Raw genomic sequence first — 16805 nt, 5'->3', positions numbered from 1 at the left:
CACGTCAATACTAGCAGCGCGCCATAATTAACCCGTCATCCCGATAACCAATTCGATAAGACGATTATCTCGACGCGGCCAATTACAAAACGTCTAGCTGTTCAATTGAATGAACGACGGTTTAGTCACTCTCAATTTCGTCGTCGATAAATCAGCCTTGTTTCGCGAAGTAACGCTTCATCCGCTGTTCAGCCTGGTATCTCATTTTCCTTGGGGGTGGCGGAACAAGAGAGGGCGAGAAGTAACTGTTCGTCGTCGCGCTGAATCATCGGGCGGTGGAAGGGAAATTTGCGACGGTTATTCAACGTGTTTAACTGGCGAAAGAAAGGAACAGAAGAAAAAGGTCGGGAAGAAAAAGCGGGGGTGGCCAACGCGTAGCCAAAATAATTGCGCGGGGGAGGTCAGGCGAGAACACGTCGGCTTAAGCCAGCGCTAATAACGCGCCGTTTTCATCGCCAGTCTCGCGTAAGGTGAAGAGCTCTGTGCGCTCGGTGGTCGCAACAACGAAACTAGGTGAATTATTCCGGGCCGTTTGAAAGGATTTCGCGCGCGCGCGTCTGGGAAAGGCACCCCGACCCGCGTCACCCAGTGGCGTTGCTGGTCCGGCGAACGGGGCAAAAACATGGGAATACAGAGCGACGGGAGTAAAAAGAAGGAGAAGAGGCTGTGCCTCGACGGAGGGAGGAGGGAAATAAGAAGAAGCGAAAAAAGAAATCGTTCTTCTCGACGAGCTCGAGACGAGCGAAGAAGCGTGGGCTAAAAAGTGTGTCCCGGGGTGTCTAAATTTTCTGAAGACTCGCGAGAACCGGGGGGAAGAGATAATTCCGTTAACGCTGAGTCGTCAGGCGACGCGATATCGTGAAAACTGCGCGTTTTTCTTCCCCTTTCTTCTTTTCTTCCAACCTTTCGTCAACCACTCGTGTCGACGTACGGCCGTTCGCGTCACGGCGATGTCTTGTCAAACGAAATTACGGATGCACGCGTCAAGATGGAGACGACGTCGATGGCTCTGCACCGTCGTCAACGTCGCGGTTTAAAAAGCTTCGCGAATTAGCCTACTTATTCCAGCGAGCGTGTACGAGAGCGGGTGCAGAGCTGAAGTGGCTCGAATATATTTCTTTTTTTTTTGTTGTTGTTTTCTTGTGCTTCTTACGTTTTTATTTTAATTTCACTTGGTGGTCCCTGACGTGGATGTGTTCTTGTGCGCAGGACGATCATCGCGGCTTCAGGAGGCAGCTCGAGGACAAACGACCGATCGTGGAGAACAACCTGCTGAGCGGACGCCAGTACATCGCCAACGAGCCGCCGCTCTCCGACACGTCGGATTCCGAAGGTGAGCTCGCGGTATTTGAGTTGTTCGGTCTCGTGTGCCAAGGGGCTGGAACTGTTTGAGAACGGGGAATTCCGTTGTTGAATTTTAGAACTGTTTAATGTTTACAGCACTTAATCTGTTAGTTTGCTTGACACGTTATAATGCTTGACACGTTCGTCGTACGATGTCGATTACACGTACGAGAAAGAGGATCATCTCAGAGATTCTAGACGAGGAACATACGTATACGCGTCTCTGAAAAATGTCAAAGCTAATTAGTTCGAAGTGGACGGAAGTACGTATGCTCGAGTTGTAAGCGAAGCACGGGCCAAGGAATTCACGAGCACACATCGAAATATCAAAGTCCTCGCGAAGCGGTCGGAAAAAAACAATAGTTTTGCTTCTAATTAAAATTGAACCCCCAAAGAAACATGTTTGCACGCTTTATGACCGCCCCCCGAAGAAATAACCAAGTTCGAAGCTCTTAAAGCTGTTTTAAAGACTTCGCGGAGCTGAGTGAAGCTTTGCGAAGCCGAGTTTAACGAGCCCAGTTTCCGATTTAAATTGAAGGTTCAGTAAATAGAGTTAATTGTTGAGGTAAAACAATCCGTCTTTTTCTTTGTGGACGCAGGAAGAATCGCGCGGAGACCTCAAAAAGAGAAAGAGAACGAATACAGTATACCACTTAACAGTGCCGGCTGAAAGTTTGAAATCACTTTTCAGCGAAACGTCTCGCAGGTCTTCCTAACTTTAAACCACTGCTGTTATTTTCATGAACTTTTTACAATCCCAAATTCCACGGTGACGCGTTCAGAAATTCGCTAACCAAGAGCTCCCGCAAAAGGGTGCAGAAAGTCGATCGAGACTATATTCGTTAATTTCCATTCTCGACGCGCTACCTGAATTCGTTAATAACGCGGAGGCCTGGTAATTAAGCGGCGTTGGTAGAGCTTTCGATTCCGGTAATTCGCGGCATTCTTCCCTCCGCGATTTCTGGTGCCAATTAGACGCGGAAAACGGGGCGAACCGATCGCTACGAAGAATTCAGAAATTCCCGTCGGAAGTTCTTGAATAACAAACGGGGAAAGAAGCCTTTGGAATATTAAGAAACGTTCGTCTCAGGGTACATTGACCCGTGGCTTGGAAAATTGTACCTCCGATTTTCAAGTGGATATAAGAATAGGTATCGAGTAGTTATTAATTGCCAGCCGAAGTTCCTTAAATGATCTCGTAAAGTTTCCAGCCTGACAAAGTAATTTCCACGTCGAGTCTTCGACGAAGAATCGGGGGGGAAAAAGTGAAAATTGTCGAATATTAAGTTCCCTTTCGACGGAGGCAGGGACCAGGCGGGGTTGGTTACCCCGTCCTCGCTGATTCGGGGTCAACGTTCAGGATTGAAAGCAGAGGAGGCAAGATTGATTAAAGTTGTAGTTTCAAAGGGTGGGCGCCTCGCGGGAGTTTGTCGCGGCAGAATGAAGGGGGATTGTTAAGTGGACTGATAAAATACGAGAAGTTTTCTCTTTCGCTTGGTACGGTTTTTTTGTTCCCCCCCTTTTACTTAAGCCAACGGGAACAAGAGGAGCCCCTGGAAACGAGCTTCATTCGTTCTTGTCACCGGCTCTCGCGTACAATAACCGCGGCGGACGTGTAACCGCGGCCCCTCTTGAATATTTCATTTAGATAATTCCGTCCTCTCGAAAGGGGGATTATTAAGAAACGTGAAACACGGAATTTATGGTTATTTGACCAAGAAGGATTCTCCGGGAGGGTTCTTGCCAGAAAACGGGCTCGTCTATTAAGCGAAGAAACAAACGGTCCTGCTGCTCGCCGGACAAAAGCCGACGTCTCTCGTTTTTATTCCGGTTGGAACGATAGAGGACCGTGCCTCCGATGCATCCATCTCGTTTTCCCCTCTCACGTCATGAAAAATGTAACCGCGACGGATGAAAATAGAGGCCCGTGCACCGCGAACTTCTGCTATTGATAAATGCATTTTGTTCCGCGCGACGTCGACCCACGTCGCTGATCACGAATCTCGTATCGAAACCTTTTACTGGATGCTTAGAAACGAACGGATGTTCACGCGTTTACGAGTCTCTGTAATAATGCACGATAATGTATTGAGTGCATACGGTATGCAGAAATATACAGAATATTTCCAAGCGAAATACACGGTTTTTCGGACACACGCGAGTTCTTTTTAGTTATGCTTATGAAAATTGGAATTTGCATAAACATCCGCAGTCTGCCCATAAATTATCGCGAGGAAGGTGGTTTTAATTTTGCGCCGCTTCGGTGCAGAAAGTTCCAATAGAAACGAAAAGTTCGCAATTTATGAATACACGTTTGTCACTCGTACGTAATTCCTGGACAGCTCTGGGACGAGGTGACTGTCAGATCGAAACTGTAAAGTGGATAAGAGAGAAGATCTCCCTTAAATTTCCTCGCTTTCTATAATACTCGTTAAGAATAAATTCGTCCTTTCTGGGTTAAGAGCATCTTGCTGCCTTAAAATACAATTAGACAACGAACGATGCAGTTCGTCGATGTTTCGACAGAGCAACAAGAGGTTCAGTGGTCAATGCTAACGAAAGCCACACCAGGAACTACGAAGCACAAATCAATCGAGTTACGAGTATCGAAGTAAACGGAGACGAGCAGCTTGTGAGGTTCCGAGCAGACGTCCCGTAGGATGCTCGAGATTCGATCCGAAAACTTGGCAAAGTTTCACAGGGAGAATGTTCGCTCTAATATCGATACTCGTTTCTTCCATTCCTTTCATCTCCTCGCCTTTCGTTTGTAAAGAAAACACGCTCGACAAACATTTGTTAAGATGCAACACTATAGTTGCTGTTCAGAGTAACTTCATTACTTCTCAATGTAGCGAAGCCTGGTGCAATAAAAAAGGTACCAATTCGAAGGTGATGAATGTATTACAGGGTAACAATTTTCTAATTGACGAATTGACCGAAATATCGAGCATTGCGTTTCATCGGGACCTACTCCCGGTCTCCTGAATCCAGATTCGAACTTTCGATCTTTTCCGACTATTTCTACCCTCTGTGGCGATCGTCGAAGTCATCGATGGCACCACGTGCTGGCTGCCGATAGCCAGTTACAAATTGCGAGAGAATGGGTGGGCACGATTTTGAGTGGACAGAGCTGGGTCCGATACGGCGCGAATCGAATCGATTCGATTCGATTTCACGGGCCAAATCCGAGCAGCTGGCTCGATAGGAGGGTGCCGTTGCACGATCTGGGTGCCGGCGTGCTGCGATGCGGCGCGTGTTATATCGGTTGAAATTTATTGACGTTGCGACAACGCCCGGGACTGGCTGGATGCCGTGCACGTTTCATCGAACGTGACTCCCTGTCGAGTGACTGAAATCGTGCACCCATCGAGCGCCGGTTGTCTTCGCGCTGGAGGCCCCTGACGCCTACCAGCGAACTCCCAGGACCCTCTGGTCCCGCGACGCGCCCTCCGCGTCGCCTTTCTTCCACTTCGACAGCCTCTCTCCCACCCTCGATGCACTTCACGTTGATTATCTTGCATCGAACGCGAGATCGTACGTACTTCCTGCGAGTGGTACCGACCGTGCGTAACGTAATAACGCCCTGAACGAATCGCTCGATCTGTTCGCCCCTCCGATTGATGGATCGAGAATTTTCCGGTCGTTCGTCGCGGGAGTCGAAGGCGCTGAACTGATTGCGCGTGCCTGGGAACGGTGTTTGATAGATGGTTCTTCTGGAACGATTTGTGGAGTCCACTCTTGGCTGTTGTATCGCGTTCTGCGAGAACTGTATGCTTCAAGTTGGTGGATTTGGTTTCTTTTAAAACAGTGGAAGAATTGTATTTTGTAATAAGTATTTTGGATAAATAATTGATGTTCGTTTGCAAGCAACATTCTGAGAAGAGCATTAAACAAAGTAATGTGATATGGTAATATCGATAAGCGTATCAATCATCGCGTAAGAGGGTAGCGAATTATTCAGGGGGAAAATAGAGGTTACACAGATTCCGTGGTCAGTTTCTAAAGCGAGAGCCCCAGCAAAGGGAGGCTGAGGCGAAAGGAACTAGGGGGATGAAAGGCGAAGGAGGGAAAACGACTCGGTGGATGGTAAAAAGAAAGGAGCGCGAAGAGCCGGGGTGTACGTGACTGGAAATCGAATGCGGCAACTGTTGAATGGATGGCTTGCCGATGAAAAACACGACCGCCTAATTCGATTCGGTGGAAATAGTTTTTAGGTGTTTTCCACGCGTAATCGTGACGTGTCCCACACGATCGTCCCGGTTTAGACGGACGCGCCTACCTGTCCCGACTTCGCAATCGCGTTTCACGAATACGATTTCCTAGCCACCTGTCGCGGCGTACGTCGCGGGCTACGCTTTTACTATGCGCCACCAGTGTCTCTGAACAGATGGTTTGGAGCACTTCCAAAGGGACGATCGCGGGAGCAGCACGCAGCGTTCGATGTGACACGATTGCATCGTCGATTCGAACGATCATGCGCTAGATTAATTCCACGCTCGCGTCGCTTACCGTGTTTCGATCAGAAAGAACCGCGTGAAACGACTCTTCCCCCCGCCCAAACAGAACCGATCGCTGCCCACGACACGAAGTAATAATTCTCACGTATCGCTGACGAAGATCTTCCCGCTTTCGTCGTATCCGACCGCGCGATTCTCCACCCCCTTCGTCGCGGAATGGGCAACAAGCGCGAAAGGGGATGTGACACACGACACGTAGCGTGGCGGCTAGTTTTTCCCATTTACCAGCGTACGCGCGAATGCATCGATCTACGAATCCGGGGATCGAGGGAGTAACCGCGGAACCGAGTGACACACGGGGATAAAGGGCGGGACCATAATCATAAATCATCATAACACGCGGCAGATAGGGAGGCAACGGGGCAGGTAGAGTCGGTGTAGGCGTTATCAATGCTAAACATGCGCATAAAAACCGTACCGCGAGCGTGATACGATGCGTGATTCATAGGACAATTAATTCCCGGCGATGGAACGGCCTAGGCGAACGCCAGGCCGCGTACACGGATACAACCGCGGTGAACGACGTTTCTACGGTTCGTTACGCGCGCCGTTACCACCCGCGATGGAAAAAAAAAAAAAAATACGCGGTTTTCGCGTCCTACGACGAACATCGGATTTTGCTTTCGAATGCTGGACCTCGCTGCGAGATCTCGAATGTTACCAGCAGGTGGAGTGAAAATAAATCGGTGTAACAGTTAAGAGAAACGAAAGTTCGCTCGAAGCGAGCGCATCTGTCGCGTGGGGTCCGGACATTTAATATTGACTCGAAGCTGGCGGATATCAGACTCACGTCTTTGTCGTTCTATTTCAGCCGGAAGAGAATTGGATGGTGATTCGAGGGGCTACAGAAGCGCGGAGGAGCAGGCACGCGAATTGACGCGCAGCATTCGCCGGGAAGTGAACAAACTTTCAGAGCAGTGGAACGCCCTAATCGAACGTAGCGATGCGTGGAAGCGGAAACTCGACGACACCGCTAACGTGAGTACTTTACCCTCCTTTTGCCAACACAGAAAGCCACTTAGCCCAGAACCGCACTACCCGATATGAATACAAATATTTTGATTCCGTCAAAAGCTGTTGGGCGGTTAGAGCCATCGAGAAGAACGGCTCGGTTTTAACCATCGACGACCGTGCTCCTCTCCCTCCCTCGTTCCGTGGAAATTACCCCACATTTTCACGCGCTACCCCCCTCGCTACCCCAACGAATATTCCTTCCGACGAGAACCATCGAAATTTCCTGTCGCGAGCGTAGAATCGATAATGCCACGGTTTTTAATTAGAAACGTAATGTTTGCCAAAGAATTCTAAGCATCGATGGTAATGCACTCTCGTTTCGTGGATATTATTCCAGAATTTCACGAGCGACTGCGTTTGCAACGGAACATCGATAGAAACGATGCCTTTACTTTTTATCAAATGCACTTACTGTTACGCGCACTGTTCACATACGAGCAGTACGAATGATTTACGGTTTTTTTTATTGTTGTTTTGAGGTTTTTCTACTTGGCAGTAGCTAATGCAGTCGCGACTGCGAGCAACGACTATCGCCATTTCGTTTATAATTACGCTGAATCGAGGCGTCTTCGTTTACAGCCGCTGGATCTGCTCTTACGAAGACTTCCGTGGAAATTATTCGCGATCCCGACGCTGTACTTAACGCCCCGCGACGTCGAACCGGCGTGGCAATTCAAATTTTCAGTTAAATAGTATCCGGCAGTGGGAAGTTTGAATTGCTCACTTGGCGGACCGCGAATTTATTAACATTGTAGTTCCCAGAAACGCTACAGTCGGAACTTCGTTCCAACGATGGAGTATTATTGCAATAGGTTGCAGTGGAATGTTGTTCAAGCTATTTCGCTTCATCAGCGCGAACCTTGGTGCCGCAAGAATACACTCGCAACGCGAAATAATTTTCCACCGATTCGCGTCGCCCTTATCGCGTCGTCCTATTTCGATTTCGTAAACAGAGAAGTAAACAGAAAAAAGTTGAAACAAAAATCTCTCGCTATCGAAAACCCCGAGCCAGGAGCAACGAAACAACCCCGCGAGCTCGATACCGTGGAGCAACGTGGAAAGAAAAATATTTCTGCGCGACCGTGGCACTGATCGAGGGAAAACAATGGCTGGCGATAATTCTCGAACGCCTCCAGCCCCCTTCCTGTAAAAAATACAATCAGATTAAACGGTACATCTCGAAGGATAAACAAGTGGACGGTAACATTCGGACTTATCGGTGGTATCAGCAGGCGACGCGAAAACAGCGGGGGTTGGCGGATCGCGCGGCGAAGGGGTTGGTCGCGCGACGCGGTTCAATTCATCCCCCCAGCGCCAAGGTCTGTCGTATCGCTTTATTATTGCCGGTACAATTTTCTCTATCGCGCGGACGTTCCATTTGTCGGAACGACTTCCTGCCCTGGAGGGAAAACTGGCTGGGGTGGTGGTAAAGGCGATTTTTCGTTGGCTCGCGTTCCAACGGAAGGACCCGGCTTCTGGGACGCGTAACGACGTCGAAATTCCTGCGGTACCACCCCCGTCCACTGCCAGGGTCTCCTTCTTCCGCGATACACCGGAATTACCTTCGTTCCGTCGCTATCCAGGTTTAATAGGGGCCGGGGAAAATGCGTTATTGCCTTCGTCAGCGCGACAAGTCGGGTGATTATCGACGCGCTCGCTTATCGTTGCCTCTCTCCCACGATTCTCGCGGATATTCTCTCGTACTTTCAGGTGTAATTGCGTTTCGCGTTTATGGTGTAAATACAGCCTGGTCGCGTTAATTTATCTGTAACACTCAATTCGAATTCGTCTGGACGTGTAATCGTGATCGTTAATGGATACGGGAGTGGAGGGTGAAATACGCTTTGAGAGTTCGTGCGCGAGCAAGAGATTAAATTCAGCAATTTCTAATAACAAAGTAGAGACTGTACGAGGTATCGAGGAACGGTTGGCGCGGTGGCTTCGTGAATCTCGTTTCGAGCCATGACTAAGCAACAGAGGCAGCATCCGCGATGCATCGATAATCGCGTCCGATTCATCTGCTCGCGTCCAGCGGTATCGAGAACCGGGAGGCGTAAATCGGGTCTGCGCGGAATGCATTTTTCACAGCTCCGTAAACCTTTTCGTTTCTCCTTCCTCTCCTCGTCGCTACGTTCAATTCTGATTTCATAAGCGGCTTTTCGATTTGCATCTCGCCTGTCGGTAGAATGTACAGACACACCATCGACGATCGGATGTCGCCAGGTTTCGCGACATCGTGCCTGGTACAATGGAACTCGTGATGCGTGTACGTAATACAGTCCTCTTTATGGTACGTGGATGATATCGATAGTGCGCCGAAACGGGGGCCCTCTGACACGCAGCTGTAATTGTCGCTGCTTCTTTGTCGTACCAGGGGATACGAGTGCGCTCTACGCGCTGAATTTTGATTCAAAGAACCGGTGGAAGCTTTGTACAGCTTTGTGCAGCACGCGTTGTTTTGCATAGTCTTATATATTTATGATTCCGCGCTGGGATGGCACAGGATGAGATCGAACTCGCGATGTTTCTAAAGTTTCTCATAATCCTTGTATAAACTTGCCTCCTCGCGCGTAGACGAATAAAGGGACTTAATCCCCGACGATGGTAAGATGTAAGCGATCGTTCAGATGGAAAGGGTTAGTCAAAAGTTTGACGAGGGTTGTTCAAAGTCGAAACGGCGGCGGTATCGCGTAAGTAATCGTTTGATTCTTCCTCGAGAGGTCGTAATATAGCTACGCGAGCGTGGGTTCACCGTGGGGAACCAGTGCTGCGAAGGGCCACCGAGAAGATTCGAACGCATTATTTCCAACATGGCGGAACGGCAAAGCGAGCTGGGTCGCGTCGAAAGGTCGGCCGCTTAACCCAGAACTTAACGAGTTCGACGAAGAAGGTAATAACTTCTTTTCAACGGTGCTTAAAATAACATCGAGCCTGACTGACGGAGGAATTCGTCTTAATATAATTCGAGTGGGCACCGGCGCTCTCCAGCGAGCTTGTCCGCTTTTTCCCTCGAAATCCGTTTCGCGTACACTCGGCTCCCTTTGACGACGGTTCCACGTCGAGCCTGCGGAGAGTCACTCGAAACCGCGATTTCTTCCATCGTCCGACCGGACCTGGCCACTTCCTTTCTCGCGAAACTTCATTCTTCCTAATACGGAACCTTTGTCGACTCCCCGTGCATACACGAGGAGACGTTCCCGTCCTAATTGAGACGAAAATGGCGCTGTTCCTCGAGATCAATCTCCTGGCACTTGTACGCGAATCGAGCCCCCAATGGATTTATAATTAAAACTGAGAGACATTTCGCATCACTCGCTACGCGAGTCAATAGCAGACTTTAGGTAGCTTCGAGGATATTTTAATTAAAAAGTGTCCCTCTAATGTACGAAATCTGTTCGCAGAACGGGGCGGTTACACTGTCCGAAATTATTTGCCAAACGCGTCCGTCGAATGTATAATTTATAGAGCGTTTAAATTACTCGCGCGTTGTTGTCAACGATCCCGTCGATATAGGAATTAAATGTGAAATTCGTTTCAAGTACGGGATTATTCGATCGATACACGAGCGAAACGAGATAAATTTACCAACGCGGACGTTCATAAGAGGCGGGCGCGTATACACGCGCGCTGGTAAATTAGACTCTCGAAAGCATCTCACGGTAATTTCGCCCTCGAGTGGACACGTATGCTCGCAATTAATATTCGGAATTGAAACGACACTCGAGCAGAGAGGGAGGGGAACAGGGTTCCGGGGGTGGAAGCAAGTCGCGCGAGATGTCTCGTCCGGTGGAACACCGGCGAGCAATTAAAAGTGCATCGAATGAACGATCTCTTTACGATCGTTTGACCGGGACGCGATATAGTCGGGAGATCAAAGTTCCCGCGCAATCAGCGGGCTCTGGCCGCAGATGCATAATTCATGAGCGAAACACAATTTAACTTTTAAATTCCACGTGCTCCGGTCGCCGCGCCTTAATTATCGGCTATCCGATAATTACGAGCGACACCTTCGCCGTTTCCCCCAATCGAGCGGCGTCAGTCGAGCGCACCAGAAAACGCGATACTCTGATCGTTCGAAATAGTCGATCGACTTTTGCCGTCGCGTGCCATGATAACGAACAGTCTGTTCGTTGTTACTTCCGTGTGTTCACCTTTCGAACAGTCTTCGAGGATAGCCGCTGTTCCTCTTCACTCTGTGTTCTTAATTCGACCCGCGACACGAGCGGGGTCGAAGGCAGGAAAGCTAATCGCGAGATTTCTACAAAAAGCGATTCTAATCCGTGGTTCGAATGCACGGTCACGGCACGAGCTTAGCTCGATCTGATAACAGGACACGGAAGCTAGCAGACGTTGACACGGCACCGGGACAGCCACGACAAGCGCCCCGTGCACGCGTTCACGCGTGTCTAAGATCGTCGAGGGGGATACGAAAGTTTGGATTTTGTCACGCGTGTAATTCTCGTGGAGTTTCTAATCATCCAGAATCGCCGTGTGTAAACCTGTGCCCCATGTTAGCGGGGCAAATGAAATGGTAACAGGTTTCGGGACGTTTCGCCGCGTTACCGTTTCTGGTGCACCGCGTGCGACAGTTTCGCAACAGTGTACCACACCGTCCGTGGACAGTCGTGAGAGAACGAACTTTCTTTTACGGCTTGAAGATTTAATCTTACGACACGAGTCTATCCTGTGACTAACGAAACTGAAACTGCCACCGCGTATGCCTCGTATGTCTGCGATCTGGTTTTTCTGGTTCGAGAAGCTGGGTATAGCGAGACGATACAAACTCCTTCTAGCAATTGGTGCACAACTTCCTGGTTACTTTCATTTTTTTTTATCCGACGCGTATTAAGCATGCGTCGAAGTCGACAATTATCGATTCATCAGTTGATATCATTGCGCGTCGCCGTGACACGTTCAACCGTTGCGAAATGGAATTTGTTCAAGGAGGACGGAGTTAAAGGCGCGGCACGAAGGCACGTCTAATGGTGTTGCTGTTTTCTCGATATTCGACCAGCCACTGTTTCCTTTAAAAGCAGCCCCGTATTTTTCCGAGGACTCAGCCCCGCGGATTCTCCACGGCGAGGTCAGTGGCTCCGCTTCCTCTGTCGACTAAAATATCATCGAAAGCTCTCCTCGCCACTTGGGGAATGACAAGAACTTCATGAGAAACGTTCAAACAACGTTCAACAGCACTGACCGTGGAGAAGCGTGCAAATACTTTCTGCAACACTCGCGCTCTCCTAAACCACGGGAAAAGCTTTCGTCGAAAACGAGGCAAAGGGAGGAATGCCGCGAGAATTCGAGGTTACCCACAGCTCGCGATTCACGAGTTACTCCACGCGTTAAATCGATCCGAAGAAAAGATGTCAGTCGAATGGCGATACTCGTTTAAGGGTGTCTACCCTCGCGAGCTCGCGCGAGCGCGGAAGCTAATCAAAAAGCGCAGACAGTCGTACGATCGCGCGATAACTCGATTTATACACGGAATTAGGCTGAACGGAACGCGATCCCAGTGCGTTCGCCTTCGTCGTAGTTAGGTATGCAAAGCAGCAGGCAAGGCAACGCGAAGCTTGGCCAGCCCTAATCAGAGGATATAGCAGACGGTGGTTCTAACCAAACACGCGGGGCGCACGTTGGCCGATGTACGTTACGCGTGCCTCGCAGTTGGGACGAGTGAACGAATGCATATACATGCACGCGTACTCGCGAACCCCGATGGAAACTCAAACACACCATCTTTCGAATTATAACCGAGCTATCGGATTATCCTTGGAATTATTCGAGATATTCCGGCGCTGGTCGCGTCGATGCGATGGCGGAGGGTCGGAACCAGTGCCGCGCTCGAATTCAGGCGGGACCGCCTGGTGCACCGGAAACGCTGAAATCGATTTTCGCGGGGTCGCGAGTCGCGCCCTCCGCTCGCGAACGGCAGGAACCGGGGCGCGCGCGCGAAAATGATAGAAAAATAGCCGGACTGCGATCGATCGCTTTTGTTCGACCCTCTTTCACTTGAAATTGCGTTCTGTTATCGCCGCGATGGCCATCGAGATTAGGACGCGGGGAAATGGAAAGGGTGGACCCCGTCGAATCGACGATGGCGGAATGTGTTTTTTGGATATTTAAAGTAAACCCGCCGCGGCGTTGGACAAGTATCGCAGGAACGATTCAGCGAGCAGAGTCGTTCGAAATTGACTGGCGCGCAGATCTTTCGATCGAAATATTGAAATTCCTGTTTCTTTATTTCCGTCTCAGCTGTGGAGAGATTTTTTTGCCTCCTTTTTTCTTCATGAAAACACCAACGCGTACGAATTTGGATTCGCAAAGCGGATAGAGGAGCCATCCAGGGATGGTAATGCAGCCGGGCATCGTACGCATCAGTATCAATCTAGTACCCGACGAGTAGGTACTTAATCAGTCAATTAGCAGTGTTCCGCTAATTGGTTAATTACCAGGCAAATTTGTAGCTAGCATAGCGTTGCGCCATCGGGGACACGCACGTTTATGCGTGTATATCACGAATATGGGGGAGGTGAAAGGTACGCGGACGGCCTCGCTTGTCCAGGCATTAAGACACAAATGTATTTATCCGGCTGATCTACGGCCGCTACGACATAATGAACCAGTTCGCGTTCGGTTAGATACGCGTGCCAACGGCTCGTACAGCCCGCTGCTGGTCGATCGGAGTGCTCGATCGAAGGAAAAACGTGCCCAGCGCCGTCATTCTTCTTCTGTTACGGGTCAACTCGCGCGAATTCAAGGATACTGGGTGGTATCATAGCTTCGCGGTCGTCCCATGTTCGCGAGATCTAAAAATAGAGACACAAGAGACAAACTGGTCAGAACAAGATCCCTTTAATATATGAAATTTTAGGCGGGTGTATAAAAGACCTACGTAATACCTTCCGTTCGAAACAACTTTCAGAATTGCTAACTATTCGATAAAAATATGAATAAAACAGACTGCTGTGAGATTATATAATCCTTTGTGGAAGCTCTTCGTTGAGCGTATAAAGAAATGCGTAAAAGATGGCATACTCTTATGAATAATGTAGTACACAAGAATATGAAGAATTGGGTGAGTTCGCTCGAGTCATCCCGAGCCGCGTGGCATAATGAAGCCTCAAGAAGAAGACAGCTGGTATCTTTGCATAAACCAGTATCTTAAATCCCTGTTTCCTCGAACGAAAAAAGAATTTAGAAGCTGCTCGTCGAGATTGAAGAGGAAAGTAGCGGTGGAGTTCGCGTTCTCTCGTAAAATTCGTTTCGTCCACGTGTTCGCGTTGTCCTCGAACCGCGTGCGAAGACCTCGACCGTCAGAGCTTCCGGTTCGACAGGATGACGCGGCGGTCGTTCGGGAGCAATCGTCGAATTCACGGGGGGAATCCCTTCGCCCCTGACTGGTTGAATTAAAACCACGACCGGAAGCAAACACTTACGACCTATTATCCGCGTTGCTGGCTCAGTCGCGCGTTAAATTCTCCTCGTGTCTCGCGTCCAAATATATACCTGGCTGGGGCCACCGCGTCTTTCAAGTTCAACGCACCCTCGCCCGCAGCGGCGTCCATCGTATCACACCGCCCGATCCTCGCCGTTGATAACTAGATAAGTCGCATTCCAACACGGTCGCGGCATCCGTGGAACAACTTCGAGATCGCGATCCGAACGAGCGAGGAGGTGCGAGGAATCCGCGTCGAAATGGCGCAATTAACAGCTGATTATATACGCGCGCTGGGGTTTATCTCGATCGCGGGGATACGCGTTCCATCAGGCTTTGTCGTCGAGTCTAAGTGATTTCGCGGCGGTCTCCCCCCCTGGCGGTGGATGAACGCATGCAGATATTGCCGTTGTAATTTAACACTTTGAGGGCAATGGCGGTCGTTATGACCGCCCGTGACACCAGACCCGCTGACAACGGCGGTCAACGTGACCGCCAGCTTGCTCCCGATTCAACGATCGTGTCGATATGCTTGTATTCTCGGTGCACTTCACGCTCCAACGTGATCGACGTGTCAATCTTGCGCGTTTCGTGCTCGTTCCTGGAAAAATGACGAAAATTATTTTATATTCGATCGGTAGATATAGTTGATCGGTATCGAAACGTTGCATTCCAAGTTCTGGTACCGCAGGTAGAGTTGGTTGGTCAATCGTTAAGGGATGATTCGATATCGCGTCTGGTATTAAGTTCGGCTGTGTTTGCGGTATCGACGGTAGCGGCTGTTAAATTACAACAAACGGCTCGACGGGGGCCCAGCAATGTTCCAGCACTCGAGATTCGATTTAGAGGCAGGATGCGACGGCATTGAACGACCGTTCGAAAACACCGTCGGAAATCAGGGAATCGGCCTCGGTATTGTAATATCGCGCGCTGACGCCTCTGACTGTTGCATTAAACATGAGTTATATGTCGGCATTGTGCTCTCTATACAGAACCGCGACGCTGTTAAATTTACATTATGTTCATGTGACCAATTATTGAATGGGCCACGACGGTATCGGAGTTGAAACAGCGGAGCCTTCGAAGCCAGCCTTCCTCCTTGAAACCGTACGACAACCGTTTATTAGCACCAATTAGTTCTGTTCGACGGCTTGTTCGCCGCGTAACGATCGCGTGAAAGTTTATCAGATCGAATGCGCCGAAGGAAACTGGCGGAAAGCAGACGCGAGAAGTTTCTCGTTCAATGAGACAGGATCGTCTTCTTTTATCGAGGACAGCATCGTTCGCTTATCTCGTGTCGCGATTACCTTCAGCACGGCTGAATAAACGGATCAGCGAATGCTCTTGGCTCGTGCGAATGGACCGATCGCACCCGATCGCTGGGTACAGCTCTCGCGAACGACCAGATCGCAATAACTCTGGACGATGTCACGATACATGCTCCATAATGCTGTGAACTGGATCCATCTCACGTTTCGGTTTCTCTGTCGCGTTTGAAAATGTAGACAGGATTACGGCTGCGCGTGGAACTGACACTGGACTGATGACGAAAACGCCGACAACGATTTGTTCCAGCCTCGGATGGAATCGTCTAATAGCTGGTGGGAAGCAACGCTGGGCGCGAGAATGCAGCTCGATGCGTTCTCGCTCGAAGAAGTTCGTTTAATCGAAGAACGAATGTGTATTTTGAAAGGAACAGCTATGATAAATGTTACGTCCCGAGTGGCCGTGACTGTGGAAGGGTTCAAGCAAAAAGCAACGACGCGAGAAGTAATATTTTTTGTCGAGTGGCATGCTGAGCACGTGATTAACTCGGAAAAAGGGCTGATGATCTCAGGGCGCAAAGAGAAGAAAAATCAACCATCAGCGACTATCCTCAACGAGGTTTACGTCATCCTCGAAAGTGCTATGGCTGGCGTTTCCATTCATATGCCTGCGCTACGCGTGTATCCAACGCGGACAATCGCTTCTTTAATTTATTCAAAGTTTACGCGGCACGTAACAGGAAAAACACGGCGGATCGTAAAGAGGAGTTAATAATAGCGTCGACGATGAACGACGGGAAACGGTGAAAGGCTGGAATACCCCTGCGTTCAATAGAATTCGCCAGGTTGGTGTATAATCGTGCAGGATCGAGCGCGAGCGCGGCGATAAGCAGTCGCAGTAATAAACGAGGGATTAATTTCAACAATGGATAAAACGACCGATGCATCATGCTTGTGTGTATATAAAATAAACTGGCGAAGATAAATGAACAGGGCTGTTAATACTAAACTTTGCTGCGCAACGGGCTGAAATCGTATTTATAATTGACGAATGAACCATTACTCATCGGCCGTTCCTGTCGGCTTGGCTCGCACACATCCGTGTGTCCCAGCCATTCCACGGTGCAACCAGGCTTCGGATTAATAACGGCGTGCGCGTTCGAAGGAAAAGGCGGGAGAGAAGTTTCGAAAAAAATATCGCTGCCCGTTCGATATCTCGAAACTGGCGAG

The 16805-nt window shown here is 49.5% G+C and overlaps 1 protein-coding gene across 6 annotated transcripts in view; it reads left to right on the top strand.

Annotated features, from left to right (window-relative positions):
* The window catches only part of LOC143423471 (dystrophin, isoforms A/C/F/G/H), a 361743-nt gene that overhangs the window by 302419 nt on the left and 42519 nt on the right, over positions 1-16805 (top strand). For all 6 annotated transcript variants that reach the window (XM_076894837.1, XM_076894838.1, XM_076894836.1 and 3 more), the window contains 2 exons: positions 1210-1333; positions 6673-6839. In XM_076894837.1, coding sequence (XP_076750952.1) covers positions 1210-1333; positions 6673-6839 — 291 coding nt within the window. The remainder of the gene's footprint in view (positions 1-1209; positions 1334-6672; positions 6840-16805) is intronic.

The sequence above is a fragment of the Xylocopa sonorina genome, chromosome 5 (assembly GCF_050948175.1).
Source record: "Xylocopa sonorina isolate GNS202 chromosome 5, iyXylSono1_principal, whole genome shotgun sequence".
Classification (NCBI taxonomy): domain Eukaryota; kingdom Metazoa; phylum Arthropoda; class Insecta; order Hymenoptera; family Apidae; genus Xylocopa; species Xylocopa sonorina.
This window is presented reverse-complemented; position numbering and strand designations above follow the sequence as displayed.